This window comes from Xyrauchen texanus, chromosome 10 (genome assembly GCF_025860055.1).
Source record: "Xyrauchen texanus isolate HMW12.3.18 chromosome 10, RBS_HiC_50CHRs, whole genome shotgun sequence".
Classification (NCBI taxonomy): Eukaryota; Metazoa; Chordata; class Actinopteri; order Cypriniformes; family Catostomidae; genus Xyrauchen; species Xyrauchen texanus.
The window spans coordinates 39,579,075-39,600,036 of NC_068285.1; the positions used below are offsets into that span (position 1 = coordinate 39,579,075).

The 20,962-nt window shown below is 38.2% G+C and overlaps 1 protein-coding gene and 1 long non-coding RNA gene across 3 annotated transcripts; both read left to right on the forward strand.

Annotated features, from left to right (window-relative positions):
* Positions 1-2,465: 2,465 nt before the first annotated feature.
* Positions 2,466-4,223, forward strand: LOC127650357 (uncharacterized). Its single transcript, XR_007971433.1, has 3 exons — positions 2,466-2,485; positions 2,567-2,664; positions 3,644-4,223. It is a non-coding gene; the product is annotated as an uncharacterized LOC127650357 (long non-coding RNA).
* A 4,559-nt stretch (positions 4,224-8,782) lies between these two features.
* On the forward strand, positions 8,783-20,755 carry LOC127650345 (uncharacterized). 2 transcript variants are annotated; one of them, XM_052135701.1, is made up of 9 exons: positions 8,783-8,957; positions 9,170-9,486; positions 9,611-9,916; positions 10,064-10,162; positions 11,180-11,207; positions 11,299-11,339; positions 11,519-11,559; positions 19,684-19,745; positions 19,880-20,755. In XM_052135701.1, the coding sequence occupies exons 1-8, from the start codon at positions 8,914-8,916 to the stop codon at positions 19,741-19,743; spliced, it is 936 nt and encodes a 311-aa protein (XP_051991661.1). In that variant the 5' UTR covers positions 8,783-8,913; the 3' UTR covers positions 19,744-19,745; positions 19,880-20,755. The 2 variants fall into 2 exon arrangements, with proteins under 2 accessions (XP_051991661.1, XP_051991660.1); XM_052135700.1 differs by having other exon boundaries at positions 19,684-19,722.
* Positions 20,756-20,962: the final 207 nt, after the last annotated feature.

Sequence of the window (20,962 nt, forward strand, 5' to 3'; positions counted from 1 at the left end):
TTAGTTTAATTTGTCCCAATTTGAAAATATATTAAAAAAGTGCATGCTATAATGACATGGATCAGACACCCCGCAGATCTTGTCAGCATCAGTGGAAGATTGCGGCTGTATTGCAGTGCATGATCTGTAGAATTCGGGCATTATAATTAAAAGATTAAATATGAATGCCTAAATAGGCTATAGTAAAGCCCTGTGGCGTGTTTATGTTTTATATTAGAATGCATTTAGGTCTAACTTGAATTGCATGTAATTTAACGTTATCAGTATCATGTGATCTTGAATCTCACTGACGCTCGCATGTCGATTTGGACAGTTTGCGCAATTCTCACAAACGCCAGCTGTAGTGAACGCTGGACCTTTTGGATTATCGTCATGGCAGTTGGAACAGGGTTTTTACTTCTTTGCTTTAGAAAGTAAGTGAATTGTATTTCTATTTATATAAATAGGCTACATCCCAAAATGTTTGTCATTAACACACATTTGCACACACAACTTGTGTCCATTTATTATTATTATTATTATTATTATTATTATTATTATTATTATTATTACCTTAATAAGCCCGATCATGCCCTTAAAATTACTTTAGCTGGCGTAACCCGATGTATTCAAATATAGGTTATTTAAAATGATTTTAAATGTAGTTTATTTAGATGTAGGCTATAATATGAATATTGTATGCGTTTTACATCTGTTTAATATAATGCATCACATTCCATACACTGATCTTTATTTCTACATTTAATTAAATGATGTACACTGAAAAAACATTCTGTAACTTTAACAGTAAAATACTGTAAATATGTTAATTGATTAACAAATGTTAACTGTAAAACAGTAAAAAGATTTAATATATTTTAAAAGACGATACAGTAGTTTTGTAAATGTAAAAATTAAAATTTTTAAATGTAAAAAGTAAGATTTTCCTGTATAATTAATGGTAAAAAGAATAAGAGAGTACATGTACTTTTTACAGTAAATATTGTTAAAATTACAGTAAAAAAAAAACTGTAATCGGGCGTTCCCACAATTCCCTGCGTGACCCATTACATTTCATTATATTTTATGGGAATAGTTATGTTTCATCATATTTGTAATATCAGTTATGCACATTGGGGTGTTCTGTGTTATATTTTAACTGTATTTTTTACATAATTATTCTGGCAAGCACAGCTGCCAGATTTTTTTTGTAAAAACAACATGATTTTTTTTACAGTGACTGTCAATCAGTCATTGTTGTCAACCTCTCTGCAACGTCTATAAAAATACCTATATAATAATGACAAATTATGAAAATATGTATATATATATATATATATATATATATATATATATATATATATGTGTGTGTGTGTGTGTGTGTGTGTGTGTGTGTGTGTGTGTGTGTGTGTGTGTGTGTGTGTATGGAGAACGTAAATACGTTCTTATTAAGTTGTCACACACACAAAAAACCTTCCTGCCATATTCTGGAAAGCTTTGTTTATGGTTCTAAAAATAAAACCTAAAAATAACCATTAGAGAACGTTCTGTATAAGTTCTAATTAGGTTATCATATATCAGCAACGTTCTGAGAAAGTAATTTTATGGCTATAAAAATAGAACGAATTGGTTCCCCAAAAATAACCAAATTAATTCCATAAAATAACCAGCAATGGTTATGACATATTCCATACAAATTCAGTATCTAACAGGTGTATATAGATAGAAAACTATCTATCTATCTATCTTAAGAGACCACTGTAAAATAATTTTCTCTGGATTTACTATTATATGTTTGAGTAAAATGAACATTTTTGTTTTATTCTATAAAGTTCTGACAATTTTTCCCAAATTCCAAATAAAAATATTGTCATTTAGAGCATTTATTTGCAGAAAATAACAACTGGTCAAAATAACCAAAAATATGCTGTGTTTTCAGACCTCAAATAATGCAAAGAAATCAAGTTCATATACATTTTTAAACATAATCAAATGTTTTAACTTAGGAAGAGTTCAGAAATCAATATTTGGTGGAATATCGCTGATTTTCAATCCCAGCTTTCATGTGTCTTGGCATGATCTTTACCAGTCTTTCACATTGCTGCTGGGTGACTTTATGCCACTCCTGGAGCAACAATTCAAGCAGCTCGTCTTTGTTTGATGCTTGTGGTCATCCATCTTCCTCTTGATCACATTCCAGATGTTTTCAATGGGGTTCAGGTCTGGAGATTGGGTTGGCCATGACAGGGTCTTGATCCTGTCGTCGTCCATCTATTCATTTCTCTGAACACCGCAATTGTACCGTATTTTCTGGATGGTAGAACAGATTATATGGATGATAGAACAGAAAGAGCGCACTGGATGGACGGAGTCGAGCTGGACAAACGACAGCGATTCAACCAAGCGCATGCCTCTGTTTCAGCTGAGGAATGGACAAGGGGTCTTGAAATTTAATGCATTATCGCATGTAATGGACAGACCATCTCCAAAAGTCTGCAAATTAGAGGTGAAGTCATTCTTACAAAGGCTACATTTCAGCAGTATTAGTGACATCTTTCATGCTTGTCTTAACACAATTATTTAACAGATCAGGCTTAAATTCAGCATGCGCATTGTTGCTGTAGCGGCTCCAGAGCATCTTTATCATTGCTGTAGAGGTGATCGCATTCGCTCACTATCTTCGAGGTAAAAACAAATAGCCTACAATGAAAAATGAACATGGTAACTGTGTTTGCTTTAGAGAAATATTACTTTAGGCTACAGCTATATTTGTGGATTCTTCCTTGACAACGACATGTTGCACAATATCAATCTGAGTTGCTAAATTGTTATATAAAATATACCCTAAAGGTTGCTATATATTTTCATGCATATACGCCAATATTATAACTTTGAGAAAAATAAGTGTGATGTTATAAATACAATTTAAATAGCCTTTTATATTGTTATTGTAGCCTACAAAAGCCAAAATAAATGTAAAAAAGTTATCGGGAAAATATTTAGCCTATTTTGTATTAAGTTGACAGTGTAGGCCTATCTTTTTTTATACATAATATTTAAATAATGTCAAATGTATAAACCGGAAGAGAAAATATTACAAATTTAAATCTAAATTTAAATAAAATTATTTTACCCTTTTTAAAATTTTTGGTAACACTTTACAAAGGTTCCATTTGTTAACATGAGTTAAAATGAACTAACAATGAACAATATCAGGCATTTATGAATCTTAGATAATGTTCATTTCAATGTACCTACTAATACATTTTTAAAAACAAAAGTTGTATTTCTCACGTATGAACTAACATGAACTGACATTGAACAATTGTGTTTTTATTAACTAAAATGAACTAAGATTAATAATTGCTGTTAAAAAAAAATATCTTTACGTTATTGTAAAGTGTCACTTTTTTTTTTTTTTTTTTTTACATTTATAAACACATCTTTCTTTCTCTAAAATTTTCCATGGACCCTCTAGCACCCCCTCGCTCCAGTTCGAAAACTCCTAGCCTAAACTATTAACTTGTCACCATTCATACTTAAACTTATGGACTGAAACACTGAAGCATTCATTTGCATCTCTAATTGAATGACTGTGAAGAAACCAGTTTTATTTTTTTACTCATAATGACATATCAGTAATCTTTACCTTTTTTCTTAACAGGATGTAGTGGACCCTACAAGATTTGTGCAACATGGAACTGCAAAAATTCTCCTATAAAATCTGATGAAAGTTCGATATCAGATGTCTTTTTTTGTGCAGAATCAAAATAATGTCATCTGGTGCCATTGTATGTAAAGCAGTAAATCGGTTAACATTGAATCAGTGACCCATTGTGCCATAGCACTGAAACAAATATTTTGCTTAAAAATGTGCTTAATGTGGTAAGGTTGACATTAACTGGTTTTATTAGGTCAACAATATTATTTAACATCAACCTAACATCAAAGGTTACGCCAACAAAACCCATTTTAAGATTGCTACCTAGTTAGATCAGATAGCAACATCTCCTTAATATAACAATTGCCCCACAACCCCCCAACCCCTCCCCACAGCTGATCGACTGACAAGGGGGCCTCCACGGAACGGCAAGCCCATGGGCCCAGAGGTAGCTTTATGCACCCCTTAATTACCACTTTTTACACTGTAATTTGTCTTTGACAGTAAAGCAACACTTTGTTTGAGATTTTTGGCATATGTACAGTATAACTTTTGTGAAGGGTTGAAAAACCATAGTAAACAATAAAATGTATGGGTATCATGATGGCCTTTCTGTTGTTTTTTCTTTTTTCTTTTTCTGAGCACCATGTGGTTAGTCCAAAGTAAAAAATGCCCTGTATAAACATATGAGGGTACCGTGACTGCAGATCTATATGCATTCCTACTGACTGCCATATAAATAACTAAATTGTTTTGGGTGTTATGATTGGTTTACCAGTAAATGGGCTCACATAATTGCAAAACTATATGTATTCTAAATGTAACATAGTAAACAATAACGAAAATGAAATGAGTCAGACATTGAACTGAATTACAGCAAGTTACCATATTCCCACATCATTGATACATTGCAGTCTTGTTTAGTTCCTTATTATAGCAGCCTGTAGTGCTTTACAACCTTGATTATGAAAATCAAATTACATTTTGGTGAATTGCTTAGAGCACATATTGAGAAAGGATTATTGGTAATATTTGACAATATTACCTTATTGTCAGGGCTGGACTGGTAATCTGGCATACCGGGCATTTTCCCGGTGGGCCGACACACTTTGGGGCCAATCAGGGGCGGACTGGCCATCGAGAGAACCAAGCGGGCCGGTGTGTCGGCCGCGAAACTGGCCGAATGGGCCGCGATAAGATAAAATGAGCTGCTGCGTTATGTAGAACGGACCACAAAACGACACCGTGATATGGAGAAAAGCATTGACCCCAAAAATACAATATCATCATTGGACCCTTAGTCCATCTTCATGAGTTCATAGGCCTTTCATACTTAACGTGTGTCATGGTGAGCCCGTGGGTCAGTCTCCCATCACAGGATTTATACGAATGTATTTATTGCTTTACTCATATTTTTAATATTTGCTATATGGGTGTCTCTTCAGAACTCTTGTTCTTAATAATTTTTCATCTGTGTATTGTGACTGAATAGGCAAGAGCTGATTTTCTAAAAATTATACATTTAAAATAGTATAAGCGGAAAAATTCAAATGTTCAAATATAAAAGCCTTCTGCCACTAGAGGCACTAGACTAGTGGACGGATTGTGTTTGGAGCAGAATTACAATGTGGTTGTCAGCGCAGCTTGACGTGACAAACTCCAGACTCCATTGTTGAGTGGGTTCTGCTCTTTTTGTACCAAAAACCGTCTAGCTTTTAGTCTGTTTTTTAAAAGACATAAGTTTTATGTACACTCTTAAATACAGTTTTTTTTTGTTTGTTTTTTTTTTGCACATTTTGCAAACTTTTGACACTCCTCGATGTGCATTTCGAAAATAAACAATGGTTTCCTTTGGAGCTTTTCACACTGGGAGTGAGAAAAGGTGTTTTCTTTCTACGGTGATAGTGATATTGATAGCCTTTGGAGAAGATTGGCACATTGACTGAAAGTGTATTTCCAAGGCTTAAAACTATAAAATGCAGGAACAAAGAACTGCATCAAACAGTCAAAAGTGGTGAGATATGGTAATATCAAGCATGGCCATTTTTCAAAGACCACTCAATTAAAGTATTGTGTTGATGCTACTGTATCTTTGCAGCATGTTACCCATAAGCATCATGAACAACATGATAAGTTAATACCATTGTATTGAGCCCTGTACCACTGGGAAGACTGATGTGAAACAGGTCTTTCCCCCTATCACCTTGCAACAGTCAGAGGTGGGTAGAGTAGCCAAAAACTGTACTCAAGTAAAAGTACAATTACTTCAAAAACATAATTACTCAAGAAGTAAAAGTACTAACATAAATATTTATTTGAGTAAGAGTAAGAATGTATCAAATTAAAAGAGTACTCAAGGAGTGAGTAACTCGTTACTTTCACAAATGACATAATTGACATTTACTCCCCTATATTTCATTATATATTACACATTGAACAGCTCCTACAGAATCATTTTTATTATTAATGGAAATTCTGTCATCATTCACCATTATGTTGTTCCAAACCCATATGATCTTTTTCTTCCATGCAACACAATAAGGAGATATTAGACAGAATGTTTAAATGTTGAGTCACTATTTACTTTCAGTGAATTAAAAAAAATATATATATAATAATAATAAAAAAAACATATATATATATATATATATTGAAAGTGAATGGTGACCAAGACTTTCAGTCCCTAACATTACAAAAACATATATTGTGTTCCACATTATACAAAGCCTCTCACTTGTTTGGAACAACATGAAGGTAGAGAAATGATGACAGAATATTAAATTATGGCTGAGCTATCACTTGAAATCACATTTTAAAAGTCATTTTCTCTTCATTTACTCACCCTCATGCCATCCCAGATGTGTATGTCTTTTCTTCTGCAGAACACAAATAATAATAATAATAAAGAATATTTTACCTCTGTAGGCCAAAAATTTGGTGCTCCAAAAAGCACATACAGGCTCCAGTGGTTAAATCCATGTCTTCAGAAGTGATATGATAGGTGTGGGTGAGAAACAGATCAATATTTGTCATTTTTTGCTAGACAGCAGGGACGATATGCAGAGAAGAATGCAAATCACCAAAAACACAAGAAGAATGTGAAAGTGATCTGTTTCTCTGTTTCTCATCTACACCTATCACATAACTTCTGATTTATCTTTGTTTGTTTGTTTAGCTTTAAAATGTTGCCACCCATTCACTTGCATTGTAAGGACCTACAGAGCTGAGAAATTCTCCTAACAATCTTCAATTAAGTTCAACAGAAGAAAGTCATATATATCTGGGGTTGCATGAGGGTGAGTAAATAATGAGAATTGTAATTTTTGGGTGAACTATTCCTTCAAGGGCTCTTGTCAGATCTGGATTAATTTGACAATAAGAAGAGAGGTTTGGAAACATTTATAGTAATTATTACAGAAAATGTCCAACAAGGACATTATATATAATGCTGAAATATAATGCCTTCTTTTGCTATTTCATAGCTTTTAAAGTCCTTTGTCGATTCTTATTTCAGTGTAGTTACAGTTTTCAGTGTTGTAAGTATTTAGATCATTAGTTCTGTGCATCAGTACCACACTCTAAATGCGGAGTACACAACCTACGTAGGGCACCAACCCTGATCGTAGAACACTATATAGTGCACTATTTCGAGTTTTCACTATTTTGTAGGAGTGTCTGAATTCTGAGTGAGCCACTCGTTCCCTACTTTTGTTCACTCATTCTTACCCACAATGCATTCTAATTTCAAGTGTACATTTCAAGTACACTCGATGATGGTTAATTTCCCGCAATCCACCATGGGGAAGACGTACGAGCTGGGAGTTTACTGCTTCCTTCGCTCCTGCAATGTTTTATTTCATGCTGAATGTAGTAAATTACTTTCTGACAAATCATTACTGGATTAAAATAACATAATAACACATAGAGAGGCAAAACATACAGATACATTTTAAATTGTACTCTGTATTTGATCAAATGTGTTTACTCTTTATATTAACACACAGTATATATATATTAAAAATAACAAACAGTATGAAGATTTATTGTATTAATATATTATTTCATAAGACTAACAAATAAGGCCCAGGTATTTAAAAATTTCAAATGTGACGTTGCTGCACCAGCTCCAGAGCTCCGACACACATCCGAATTCACTCATGTTGTTCACTAACTGCCATTCACTATATAGGAAATAGTGAATGAGTGAATGATTGCAGACACAGCCACTCTCGTCGCCATGATTGCCTCGCACCCACATATCTCACACGTGAGTGCACACACCTCGCTGTGCACTTGCAGAAATGCTATCTGTTCACGCTCCAGTTGTCGATCACGCGAATGGCAGTAATTTACAATTAATTTGGATGTTTACAAGGATTTATACAGTTAATCTGCCTGAAATAGCTGCGATAGTTTCCAGTACCCCTACGTGGGCATGAAGTAAATGCATAAATACTGCTTATGACATGCAGGACAAAGCACACTGATATATATTGCTGCACTGATTTAAAAATGTACACTTAAAAACTGATGTCATAAGAGCCCAGTTACAGAAAATCACCCTGAAAATGACCAAGTCATTACACAGAAAATCCCGCGTTAGAATTAGAGCCAAAACTTACCTCAGCGTGCTGCCTGAAGTTGGAGCTGTGATTTTATTCTTGAAATATCCACTTTTCTTGTTGTTAAATGAAGGCATTGCATGATGAAATTATTCTTTTTCTCACTGTGTGGAGCGGAGAAAGTGTTTTAATTTGAAGAGTTTGATGCTGCAGCATTGATGATTTGAGTGATATCTGTGAGAGCATCTCATCTGTGAACTTCTGCTCTCGTAAAAGTCTCATTCAATACTCTCAAGAAATTACACATTAATTCAAATTAAACCCAGTAATGTAACGACAGTAGTGCCACACATTGTAAAGAAGTAAAAGTAAAAAAAATAAATCATTGATACTCATCATACTTGAGTGAGAGTAAAAAGTGCCCACTTTTAAACCTGCTCTAAAAGTTAAATTTTCCCCAAAAAGTTACTCAAGTAAATGTAACAGAGTAAATGTAACACGTTACTACCCAGCTCTGGCAACAGTGAATTATATATACAAGGAAGGCCCACCCACAGGAGAGTTGTAAGGGATTGCTAATCTCCTTACAGGCCATTTTCAGTCAAACTCTGGTACACTGGATGGTATTTGACATTTAGATTGCATTATCTGCTTCTAAATTTAAAAGTGGTGCATTAGATTCTTCGAAGGTGGTGACATGGGTACTGCGCAATGCTGTTGGATGCTATTATGTTTTGGCATTTCTGCTTTACATAGTAAGTCGCTTTTGCTTACATTTTTAGTTAAGAACCTCTTTTCACTATTATCTAAATGTATTAATTTGTTTAATAAGAGGCTTGTAATAGGCCTATACGAAAGCATCTATCAAGTAATGAAGTGTCTTTTAAATGAACAATATTCTAAATATATTTCCAGATTGTGCATTATTTTAGTTTTTAAACTTGTAATTTTATTTTCTTATTTACAGCTACACTCTCATTCATCGTGACTCAATCACGGGGCTCATATACGTCTCAGTTGATGACACCGTTGAAATAAGATGTGTATTTGACCAGATAGTTCAGTATTGCTATTCCACAGCTACTTTGTACAAGGTGAATCTCAGGAATGGTGAATTAGCTCCCTCGAGGTTCAGCGAGTCTAATCATCCCTCTATGTCTAATGATAAAACATGCTTTTTCAGTCTTAAAAAAGCAACTCTGAAAGATTCAGGCTTTTACTATTGTACTAGCCATCAAAATTCAGTGGTTATCATCGGCAATGGAACCAAGATGATTGTTACAGGTACATTTGGAGAGAAATTGTATTGATACTTTTATCATGTTACAGTTATTGTACTGAAAATAATGTCATGTTCACTCGATGATTTAACTCTGTTACAGTTCTATAAATTGTTCTCTGTTTGTAGAACAAATATCCATCAAACCAGAACTATCCATCCTATACTCACCACAAGAAACCAACAAATCGCTTATGCCACTGCAGTGTGTTGTGATCGGCGTTGTCCCGTCTCAGGTCCGGGTGTACTGGATTATAGGTCAGAAAGAGCACACTGGATGGACCGAGTCAGCCTGGACAAACTCCACTGATTCAGCCACTGAATTCACACGTGCACATATTACTTTACCTGCTGCAGAGTGGGCTAGAGGCGATGAAATTCAATGCGTTGTTGAATATAATGGCAAGAACATCTCAGAAACTCTGAAGAGATGTGGTACGTAAATGATGACACAGCAAGAAAGGAGCAAGATCTTACGTGTTTTTGTCCTCTCATTGTTCTAGTTAGAAGTCTTGAACATTGCCCACTATTAGTTATTAATGAAACTACATTGTCTAAAATAATTGTGCTGTGCTCATTTAGAGTCTGAACATTTATGCCCCTGGCTTCTGTATGGCAGCTTTGTGGCAGCAATCCTTACCATGGTTGTAACCGCCGTTTTCTTCGTGTGTTTATACAGAGGTAAGAATTTAATGAGATAGCAATGAAGCACTTATAATGGAAGTGAATGGGGACAATTTTTTGAGAGTGTAAAAGCTTATCATTTTATAATTTAAAAGCACTTACATGAATTCTTCTGGTTAAAACTTTTTATTTTAATTGATGTCATTATTTTAACACCAAATTTGTTTAAACTATAGTTTTTTTGCAGTGGACTATTGTCCGAATTATGTCGTCATAGCAACGAAATTGTAAAATTGGATATAACTTTACACAAAAAGGATTTATTTTTATTTTATCACACTAAATATTCCTGTAACATGCATATTGTTTACATCTTTTGGATATACAGTACTTTTAATAACAGTGAGTATTTAAAATGTAAGGATTGGCCACATTTACTTCCATTGTAAGTGTCCCACTATAACACAGCTATTTATTATTATTTTTTAAAGAAATGAATGGCCAAGTCAAAATACATTTTTGTGGTACTCAACTTTATGCCACAAATGCTATGGATTGAGCTTAGCTTGTATTGAACTCTCTTGAATATTCCTTTAAAATGAAACAAAGTGGCATGTCCTGAACACATAAAACCAGGAGTTGTGACATGAGGAATATTGAAAACATTAAGGTGTTTGTATGCCTATATATACCTATTTATTTATTCAATCGATGGTGAACTGAACGCAAGTGTAAGGTTTGTTATATTGAATCAAGCAAGACATCATTTTTCTGCAATTTTCAGATACCTATATAGGGTTCTTTGCGGGCTGAGATATTACAAACCCCAAAACAATATCTAATTCGGAATATGTACATGTTAGTTTAATCACATGTGGTGAAAATGTGCATTATTTAGAACAAAAGTTTTTTAGAGTATGAAGTTTAAAAAGGGGGAAGAAATCAATACTTAAAAATACTTAAAAAATAAAATGAAAAGGAGCAAATGCTAAAATGGTCCAGTTGTTGAGATTTTTGCATGTTTTTTGTAATCTGTTCAATTATAAAAGTAATTTTCTACATTCCAATTCTCAGAGAAGCATGGGAAAAAAATGTCCAAAGAGTAAGTATTTTTTATATCCAAGACTTAAAACAGTACCATGAATGTATGATTCAAATAAGAAGCAATAGTACCCAAACATACCTTTTTTCAGGTTCTCAAGAAAAGATGCCCCCCGCAAAATTCTGAACTATGGTAACATGGATTTCTACTATTAAACTGCATAGCCTTATGTTTTCTATGTATAATAACGTATGCAGTAATAGCTATTAATCTATGTACAGTAATAACATACAAGTAATGATATGTCTACCTGTATGGGGAAAAAACTGTCAACACATAATTCATTTCTCTTTTTATTTGCCTTTCAACAGGTCAACAGAGCACACTGAGAGCAGAAAGTTTGACTGTAACGGTAAGAAACCATTTCTGCATATGTAGTCTTTTGCTAACTTTGTTCCGAAAATCAGGAAATACACCACTATGCACTTTTTGTCAAAAAAATAAAATAAAAATGAAAAAGTTAAAGAACTAACCACAATAACAAATAACAATAACAAAACAGTTACATTGAGATTAAGTATTTTCTGAAGTATATTGGTTTTGACAGTACTGTAAAGTCTGTTATGATGTACATCAGTGGCAGGCCATGCATTTAAAGTCTAGGAATATTGACATTGTCTAGGAACAGTGTGATTCATGCAATAAGAAAACACAGTTTTACAATGAATAAGACACCCTATGCCTTTGGGAATCATACATTATGTCGCAGCTAACTAATAATACCAATTGACATTTTAAAAACACGTTCACTTAATGCTCAAGCAAGCAAGCATAATTTTAACTGCAGCATGACTGTTTTGTGAAATGAACATCAAAAATCCAAATTTTTCATATGAATCTACCAAGGAGGTCTATAGTACCTGGAATAATCTATCTAATAAAATTTGCAATTTAAATATTGCTTGCAATAAATTTCAGGGTACACTGTTATGCTGCGTTCCATTCAAATTGGATGTGGGATATTCCTATTTGATATCTCTGACCATAAATGCATTCCATTCCCCGATATTCTGAACACTCCCGTTAGTTTAGCAGGGGTTTGACTCTCATTAAAGATGTCTCCTAGCAACCCAACTGATAAACAATGCTACAGTGCTAGCATTTGTGCTTCAGGTGTATGATTATCAAAAGAGATTATGATGTTTTATACACCTGTTTCTGTAGGCGTTTGTTAAACAAGCTATAAAATATTTTTTTGCGATATTACTAAATAAAGTGAATGTTTATCACTTACTTTATATATCTCCCTGAGTGTCGACATGTTTGTGTGACATCATGCATCTGCATCCCGGTGAAATCAAAGAGAATTTCTGCACGAGCCTACAAGTTGTAATTCTGACTTCAAGATGCATTCCATTGCACTTTTCCTAGTAGGAATTTGTAAAATCCGACTTTCCGAGTTGAAATGGAATGCAGCACTACTTTTCAAAACTTGATCCGACACTGAATGCTCAAGCAGCCTAATTTACACTTAGAAAACTCCTGATGTTTCTATAACAATGCAAAAAGCACTTACCAATTTGCTTAAGGTGAAAATAAGTCCTCTTTTCCTGTTAAATAAATAAAAAGACATGCAGAAAATCTCGTGTTTTAACATCCATGAGGATCTCATTCTCAACAGCGATGGTGGCAGTGTTGATGATCTTGCACTCTTCGCTTTCAAATTACGTCACTTAAAGCATGATTACGTCACTCAAGGCCAGCTAGAAGGCCTCGGCCGGGACATATCCTAAAGATCACACCCACCAAGAACAAATAAATTAATCTGATTGGCTAATGAATCTGACAACCTGACTTAAGATGTTCATTCATTTGCACTGTTGTGGGATTCTGTGGAAATTCTGAAGGCCTGAGGGGGTAGAGCTCAAAATCACACGCTGCTTTGGGCATGTGATTTGTGACACAGTTGTCACAATTTGCTTGTAAGCATCAAGAAATAAATTAGGACTGGATAAACTTTTAGTACCCTTTCTATCACTCACTCGATGTTGTGTCGATGTAGTGACACTAGAGCCTCAGTTACCTCTTATCTTTGAGAAAAGGCCAATGAGAATTGGCGAACAGAATTTGCATGCCCCTCCCCTGGACATAAGGGTATAAAAAGAGGGAAGCATGCGTCTGTTCAGACAGATTCTTTCTTCGGAGCCGGGCGGTTGTGGTTCAGCTCTATAAGAACATACCCTGTTGGAGATATGGCACATTTTCAGTGGCTTTTCTATTCTTCTGCACGCCAGTGCAGACTACACCACTGGGCGCTTCGACAGCCCTCTAAAAGAGTATACATTTCTCTACAAGAGTACATATTGATGTTGAATGTCTTTTTAAAAACGCATCTTTCTCAAGATGCCATTCCGTCTTTGTGTCATTCATGGATGCGGTCGTTACCTGCTTCTGATGGCCATGGGCGTTGCTTCACCTGTCTGGGCAGTGATCACACCGAGGCAGCATTTGTGGATGGTTTATGTTCTCACTGCGAGAACATGACCATGGCAACATTGTGGTCACGGCTTTCCTTCTTCCGGGGGAAAGCCACACTAGCCACCCCCCACGTCGCGGCTTCTACCCACAGGTATAGAGCTGGCGCTGGAGGCCAGATCGGGACTGGTTTTGTCGGGTAAATCCCCGCAGACCACCCGTTCCCCAGCATGCTCGTCTGACCTCGTCTGGTTCAGAGATGAGGCCAGCTCGCCTTACGACCAGCCTGATGTGTCTTTCGGAGCCCCGAGCTGGATGAGAGTTTCGCCGCTGCATCGGAGAGCATTTTGCCTGACTTTGACGCTGAGGACTCGACTGGGCTAGTGCCTTCGGGTGTGCCGGCCCAGTCTGAGGCCGACGCTGAGCTGTCCGCTATGCTTGCCCGGACTGCCGCGGGTGTTGGGCTGGACTGGAACCCTCCATCCTCCCCTCAGTCCACCAGGCCAAGGTGTTAAAAGAGCTGCAACTGGGTAGACCTGATCCTGATATGCTGCAGGAACTGCGCTCAGAGACTGACATCGCCCTCCAGGCCACAAAGGTCACAGCGCGTGCACTTGGACAGGCAATGGCCACCATTGTGGTCCAGGAACGCCACCGGTGACTGAAATGCGGGACTTCAACAATTTCCTCAATGCACCCATCTCCCAGATCGGCCTATTCGGTGACACCGTTGAAGACTTTGCCCAGCAGTTCTCGGCGGTAAAGAAACAGACGGAGGCCATCCAACACATCTTGCTCTGCCGTGGCTCAAGTTCCTGCACCCCATCTGCTCACCAAGGGCATCCCCCTCCTGCTTCTCCCCGCCGTGAGGCCTCACCTCCAGGTATGTCACACATGATCGTCCCCTTAGTGCCCCTCGCCCAGAGCTTGGACACGTGGCTTACACTTTCCAACCAGTCCCGGTGGCTGGCCAGGACCATTCAACTCGGTTATGCGATTCAGTTTGCCAGGCGTCCGCCCCTCTTCAGCGGCGTCCGCTTCACCTCGGTGCAGGGCGAAAACGCCTCCACCCTGCTATGTGCGGAGATCGCAAGCCTTCTGCTCATGAACACAATAGAGATGGTCCCTCCAGCCGAGATGGAAGTGGATGTTTCCACGTCATAAATTACCAGCCTCCCAACAAGAACCCCCAACCAGTTAAAGCAGACTTTTCTTCTGTGCAAGGTTACCATCAGATTTGCACAACTCTAAGTCATTTCATCTTAACCTAGCCTTGCTAGATAATGCTGAAATTCACTTTGAACTGTTTGATTAGATGATTAGAGCCTGATGTACCTCTTTAAAATGTGTGTAGCGATGTGCAATCACCCATTATTGATAAATATAATCTTTAATTTTGCATGATTTATCTCATTCTAATAAGAATGGAAACTATAAGGTTTAACTTGATGAAATGCAATGTGTAAAACCAACCATTTTGTAACCAGAGAGTTTCATGTTTTATTACCTACACGTATAACATCCATAAAAACATGTCATGTTAAGTATGTAAAAATTAGTTTGTGTATGAAGAAAAATCTGATGACAATGAATTTCATGTCTCTTGTACTATTTGAAAGATATAAAGTTCATGATTAAAGATGCACTATTTTTTAAGCGGGAAATGTTTAAGAGTCTGAAACAAAGGACCATAACTCAACTGTCGGAAAATACAGCCCAGCTGATCATGTGAAAAGTCACTTCTGATTAGCACAGGACACCTTTGGGGGATGCGGCCAATTTCAGTTAAAATAGTTCCAAACATGAAGAACACGTTCTCTTGACTCTCTTCCTCTTGACTCTGCTCTCTGAACACTCTTCCTCCGTGCATCAAGATTGGTTCACAGTGGTAGACCTGAAGGATGCATACTTTCATGTCTCAATATTACCCTATCACAGACCCTTTCTACGGTTCGCTTTCGACAGCCAGGCGTATCAGTACAAGGTCCTCCCATTCTTTCTGTCCCTGTCCCCTCGCGTCTTCACGAAAGTTGCAGAGGCAGCTCTTGCCCCATTAGGGAAGTGGGCATTCTCATACTCAACTACCTTGACGACTGGCAAATCCTAGCACACTCTCAACAGTTGCTCTGTGCACACAGGGACCTGGTGCTCAGGCACCTCTGCCATTTAGGGCTTCGGGTCAACTGGGAAAAGAGCAAGCTCTCCCCGGTTCAGAGCATCTCTTTTCTCAGCATGGAGATAGATGGAGTACTGCTAGAGTACTGCTAAACTGCCTGAGTACGTTCAGACCGGGTACAGCAGTTCCACTGAAACAATTTCAGAGGCTCCTGGGGCATATGTTATCCTCAGCTGCGGTCATGCCACTCAGGCATGGCGCTGCAGCACATTCTGTGTGACCCTAACCCCTTCCTGCCATCACTTGTTCAGCCCTTGGATAGACCTCTATTTTCTATGGGCAGGAGTCCCCCTACAGCAGGTGTTCAGATGCATCATAGTTACTAGACGCCTCCCAGTCAGACTGGAGCACTGTGTGCAACAGGCACGCAGCCACTGGATCCTGGATAGGACCGCGGCTGGGTTGGCACATCAACTGCCTAGATTCCTGCTGCTGGTCTGTGACAAGCATGTATTGATCCGCTCATACAACACAGCGACAGTAGCATATATAAATTGCCAAGGTGGTGTTCGCTCTCGTTGATTGTCGCAGCTCGCCCGCCATCTCCTCCTTTGGAGTCAGCAGAGGCTGAGGTTGCTACACGCCACTCATGTTCTGGGCAACCTCAACACCACAGCAGACGCGCTGTCATGGCAGGTAACACTCAGCGGAGAGTGGGGACTCCACCCTCAGGTGGTCCAGCTGATTTGGGGTCGATTCGGCAGAGCACAGGTAGATCTGTTTGCCTCCCAAGAATCCACCCACTGCCGGTGTGGTACTCTCTGACAGAATTCCCCCTCGGCACAGACACGCTGGCACACAGCTGGCCCCAAGGGCTGCACAAGTACGCATTTCCCCCAGTGAGCCTACTTGCACAAGTCCTGTGCAAGGTCAAGTAGGACAGGGAACAAGTTACTCTCGTGGCCCCTAACTGGCCCACTCAGACTTGGTTCTTGGATCTCACGTTCCTCGCGACAGCATCAGGATGGACCTTCTTTCTCAGGGACGGGGCACCCTCTGGCATCCGTGCCCTGACCTCTGGAACCTCCGCGCCTGGCCCTTGGATGGTATACGGAAGATTTATGCGGTCTACCACCAGCCATCGTAGACACGATCTCTCAAGTCAGAGCTCCCTCTACAAGGCAGCTTATGCCCTATAGTGGAGCTTATTCGCAAATTATTGTTCTTCCCGATCTGAAGGCCCACAGAGGTGCGCGGTCAGGTCAGTGCTCTCATTCCTGCAGGAGAGGCTGGAGGGGCGGCTGTCCCCCTCCACCTTGAAGGTTTATGTAGCCGCCATAGAGGCTCACCATGACACAGTGTCATGTGTCAGCGTAAGTCGTTATGGAAGCATGAACTGATCATCATGTTCCTTAGAGGCGTCCGGAAGCTGAACCCTCCTAGGCCACGCCTGTTCCTTCAGAGAGCCCCGTTTGAGCCACAAGAGTCAGTAAACTAAAAGCCCTCTCCTTGAAGATGGCCCTCCTGATTGCGCTCACTTCCATCAAGTTCTCTGTCACGTCATCCTGAGACCCCGATTGGGCTACGTGCCCAAGGTTCCTACTACCCCTTTCAGGGATCAGGTAGTGAACCAGCAAGAGCTGCCCAGCAGACCCAGCCTTGCTGTGTCTGGTGTGTGCTTTGTGCACCTATTTGGATCACACGCAAAGCTTTAGATGCTCTGAGCAGCTCTTTGTCTGCTTTTGTGGACAGCGGAAAGGGAACGCTGTCAGTGGACCCCTGTCAGCGGACCCGCGTCTCCCTTGGGCAGAGTTCCCTCTGCCCCCTGGTCGCTGTGTTTGTAGAGCTCCTTCCCGTTGAGGCAGGGCCTACCAATGCGCCACCTCCATATGTAGCTGGTAAGCCCATGTGACGTATTTGCCACATGTTAACCTCCCCTGCTGGGCAGGATGTGGTCTCCGTGGGGTCTTTCCCCCTGAAAGAATAGGATAGGAAAAGAACACCTTCCCCGATGCATTTATAGCGTTAGATGGCCCCAGCTGCATCTAACACTCTATGGAGAGAAAACATATAGAGAGAAAAGACCACGGCTGGCACGTCCTGCTCTCATACTAATTATGTCGCTCCCCCCCATGGATGTGGGGAACAACATGACGTCTTTTGGGGTGTTGGGGAAGGTTACGTGCAGTCTGATGCACCTGCTATTTTTGAAAGCTTGCTTGCACCTGCATCAGCAGTCCACGTAATAAGGTTCAGTGTTGTGGCGTTTTCAGATAGGGACCCCTAGTGTCACTACATCGACAGAACTTCAAGTGAGTGACAGATGTCTCGGTTACTGTCGTAACCTCCGTTCCCTGATAGACGGAACGAGACATTGTGTCCCTCTTGCCACAACACTGTACTAGCCGCTGAAATGGCCGGGATCTTACTCTTGGCTCCTCAGCTGAACAGACGCATGCTTCCCTCCTTTTATACCGTATGTCCAGGGGAGGGGCATGCAAATTCTGTTTGCCAATTCTCATTGGCCTTTTCTCAAAGATAAGAGGTAACCAAGGCTCTCAAGAGAGACTCCTAGTGTCACTACATCGACACAAAATCTTGTTCCCTCCATCAGGGAATGGAGGTTATGACAGTAACTGAGAAGTTATGGGAGTGGTGGTGGTGTAGTGGGCTAAAGCACTAAACTGTTAAGCAGAAGGTTGTCAGTTCGATCCCCACAGCCACCACCACTGTGTCCTTGACCAAGGCACTTAACTCCAGGTTGCTCCGGGGGATTGTCCCTGTAATAAGGGCTCTGTAAGTCGCTTTGGATAAAAGCGTCTGCCAAATGCATAAATGTAAATGTAAGTTTTTCTCTATTTGTTTGTAGATTAATTAAGAGTGGAAAGCGATTAAAAATACATAGGCAAAAAAGTGATTGAGAATGAAAGGATGAAAAATATTGATTTATTTGGCATGTTACGCCAGCAGAGAAGGCTTTGCTGGCCCTGAGAATTCACCACTGATGTACATACACCCTCTATTTCTAAGACCTTAAGAGATGTAGAGCATGTTTGGAATGGCATACTGTCCTACCGTATTGCAGTTACTATTTTTCCAGTAATGTCTTCAGTATATACTTTTGTAACATTTATTAATGTTCAGTGCTGACATTGGACAAAGTTTTATCCTTAGTTCAGCACCTGAACATCTGCAGAGTCTGTAGCAAGGCACATATAGTATACATTCTATACGTAATTCATGTAACAACAAAATAAAGTTAAAATAATAGTTCTCAAAAATTTTTATTATGTCATTATTTACTCGCCATCATGCTCACCATCATTCAAACATGTTATTTTGTCCTTGAAACATAAAAGAACAAGAATAAAACAAAATCTTTACCAAGTTCTTTTTCATACAATTACAGTTTATAGTGGTCTTAAATCTTTATATGGCATCATTAAAGCTTCAAAAATCTTTAAAAGGCACCATGAAAGTACCATAAAATTAGTCCATACCAGTTAATTATCAGTAAATAACACACTAAATTTCCTTATGCAAATCAATGGTATAGCTTCAAAAGACTTGGAATATTGTGTGAGAGTCCAATGGATTACTTTTATGGTACTTTTATAAAAAAATGTAATTGTTTTTTATTTATGGTTATTTTTGGAGCCTATGTTGCACAACATGATTTAGGTGGAGTTGTAGTGAACCTCTCACTACAATTTTCTATTATCTCTTTTCTATTATTTTATTTTTAATGTTTGACAAATATAGTGCTTTTTGGCCAAACATAAAACTTTACAATGTTCTATAGCAGATTCTTATGTTTATGTATTATTATTATGCATGTATTATGTACATTATTATGTATTATATACATTTGATTGTAACAAACTTTTGCAAATGTTTAACCGTGACTGTATATAGTGCATTTTATTATCTTAACTGTTTTTTCAGTGTTCCTCTGTGGATCCATGTCTCAGTGTGGAACAGATGGTAAATCAATCAAAAGAATGATGGTAAAACAGAATATTATACATACATTATATATATACTATGTAAAACAATTAAAGAATGCTGTAAAACAGCAAATGGTAACCCTTGCAAAGAAAGCGTTCTCATTTTGCTAATTTGCCCTTTTATTTTTTTCCAGGGTGTCAGTGCATGGAAAAGTTAGAGCATGCCAAAATGATTGTAATCAAAATTAAGAAATAAAACATACCGTATATCTCAAAAAAAAATATATATTTTACAGTTAGATGTTTAACATGTTTTTAGAATATTCATAATCATGAATATTTATTAGTTCATGTTTTCCTGTACGTACAGTATCTTTTAATTTCTTTTTTTTTTTTATCTTATTTTGTTGTAATTACATGTTGTTGGTTAATTTCTTAAATTTTTATTTAATATTGCCACTCTGTAGGACATCATATACATTCTAAACCTTTTTCCAGATTTGTTTATTTGCCTGTGAGTCAATACATAAATGATTGTGGGAAATTTTGGATATGACTTCTGTTGGTCCCATTTTGCTAATATATCTTTTTTGTTCAATGGAAGTTTGAAACAATGACTGCACCTCATTCTTAATTACTGTTCAGCACTTTACCTTTTCAGTTTTTTGAGGTGGAGATACAAATTAGCCAATTTACATTATCTTAGCAAAACCTGTATATACACACCTCTGAATCAGTGTCCCATTATACGATGACATCTTTGACTGCAATGTAATACTTTTTAAAAAATGACAGAAGACTGAAGCTCAAGTTTTAGATTGCATGCATGTGCACATTTTGTACCTTGAGATGTGTGCATATGCATTTACCTTTTTTGTGAAGGGTTAAAAAACCACAGTGCATACCGACAAGAATAAGTATGATCGTCTTGCAGCAGCCTTTCTACATTCACTTGAGTGCTGTGCGGTTAGACCAAAGGAGATGCATACAGAAACATAACAGGATGTTTGAGATGAGGGTCTCATGAAACACAAAAGCACACTGGCTTTCAGTGTCCATTTGCAACAACTCCACCGACATTACCTTTTACCAGTGTGTTGAGATAATGTTCTCCTTTGGCATTCCAACAGAACCTAAAGAACCCCATTGAGCATGCTATGATATGTTGATCATGAAATTAGACGGCACATATTCTATAGATATTTTTTAAATAAACTTGAAATGAAATGGAAATGGGTAGCTGCGCCCCTTTCTGTATTTTATGTGCAAGATGGAGA

Excerpts from the sequence above, each read along its gene's own strand:
- LOC127650345 (XM_052135700.1), top strand. The coding sequence starts at position 8,914 with ATGCTGTTGGATGCTATTATGTTTTGGCATTTCTGCTTTACATA. Across the intron at positions 11,340-11,518 it reads CCGCAAAATTCTGAACTATG|GTCAACAGAGCACACTGAGA; the intron begins GTAACATGGATT and ends GCCTTTCAACAG. Across the intron at positions 11,560-19,683 it reads CAGAAAGTTTGACTGTAACG|TGTTCCTCTGTGGATCCATG; the intron begins GTAAGAAACCAT and ends CTGTTTTTTCAG.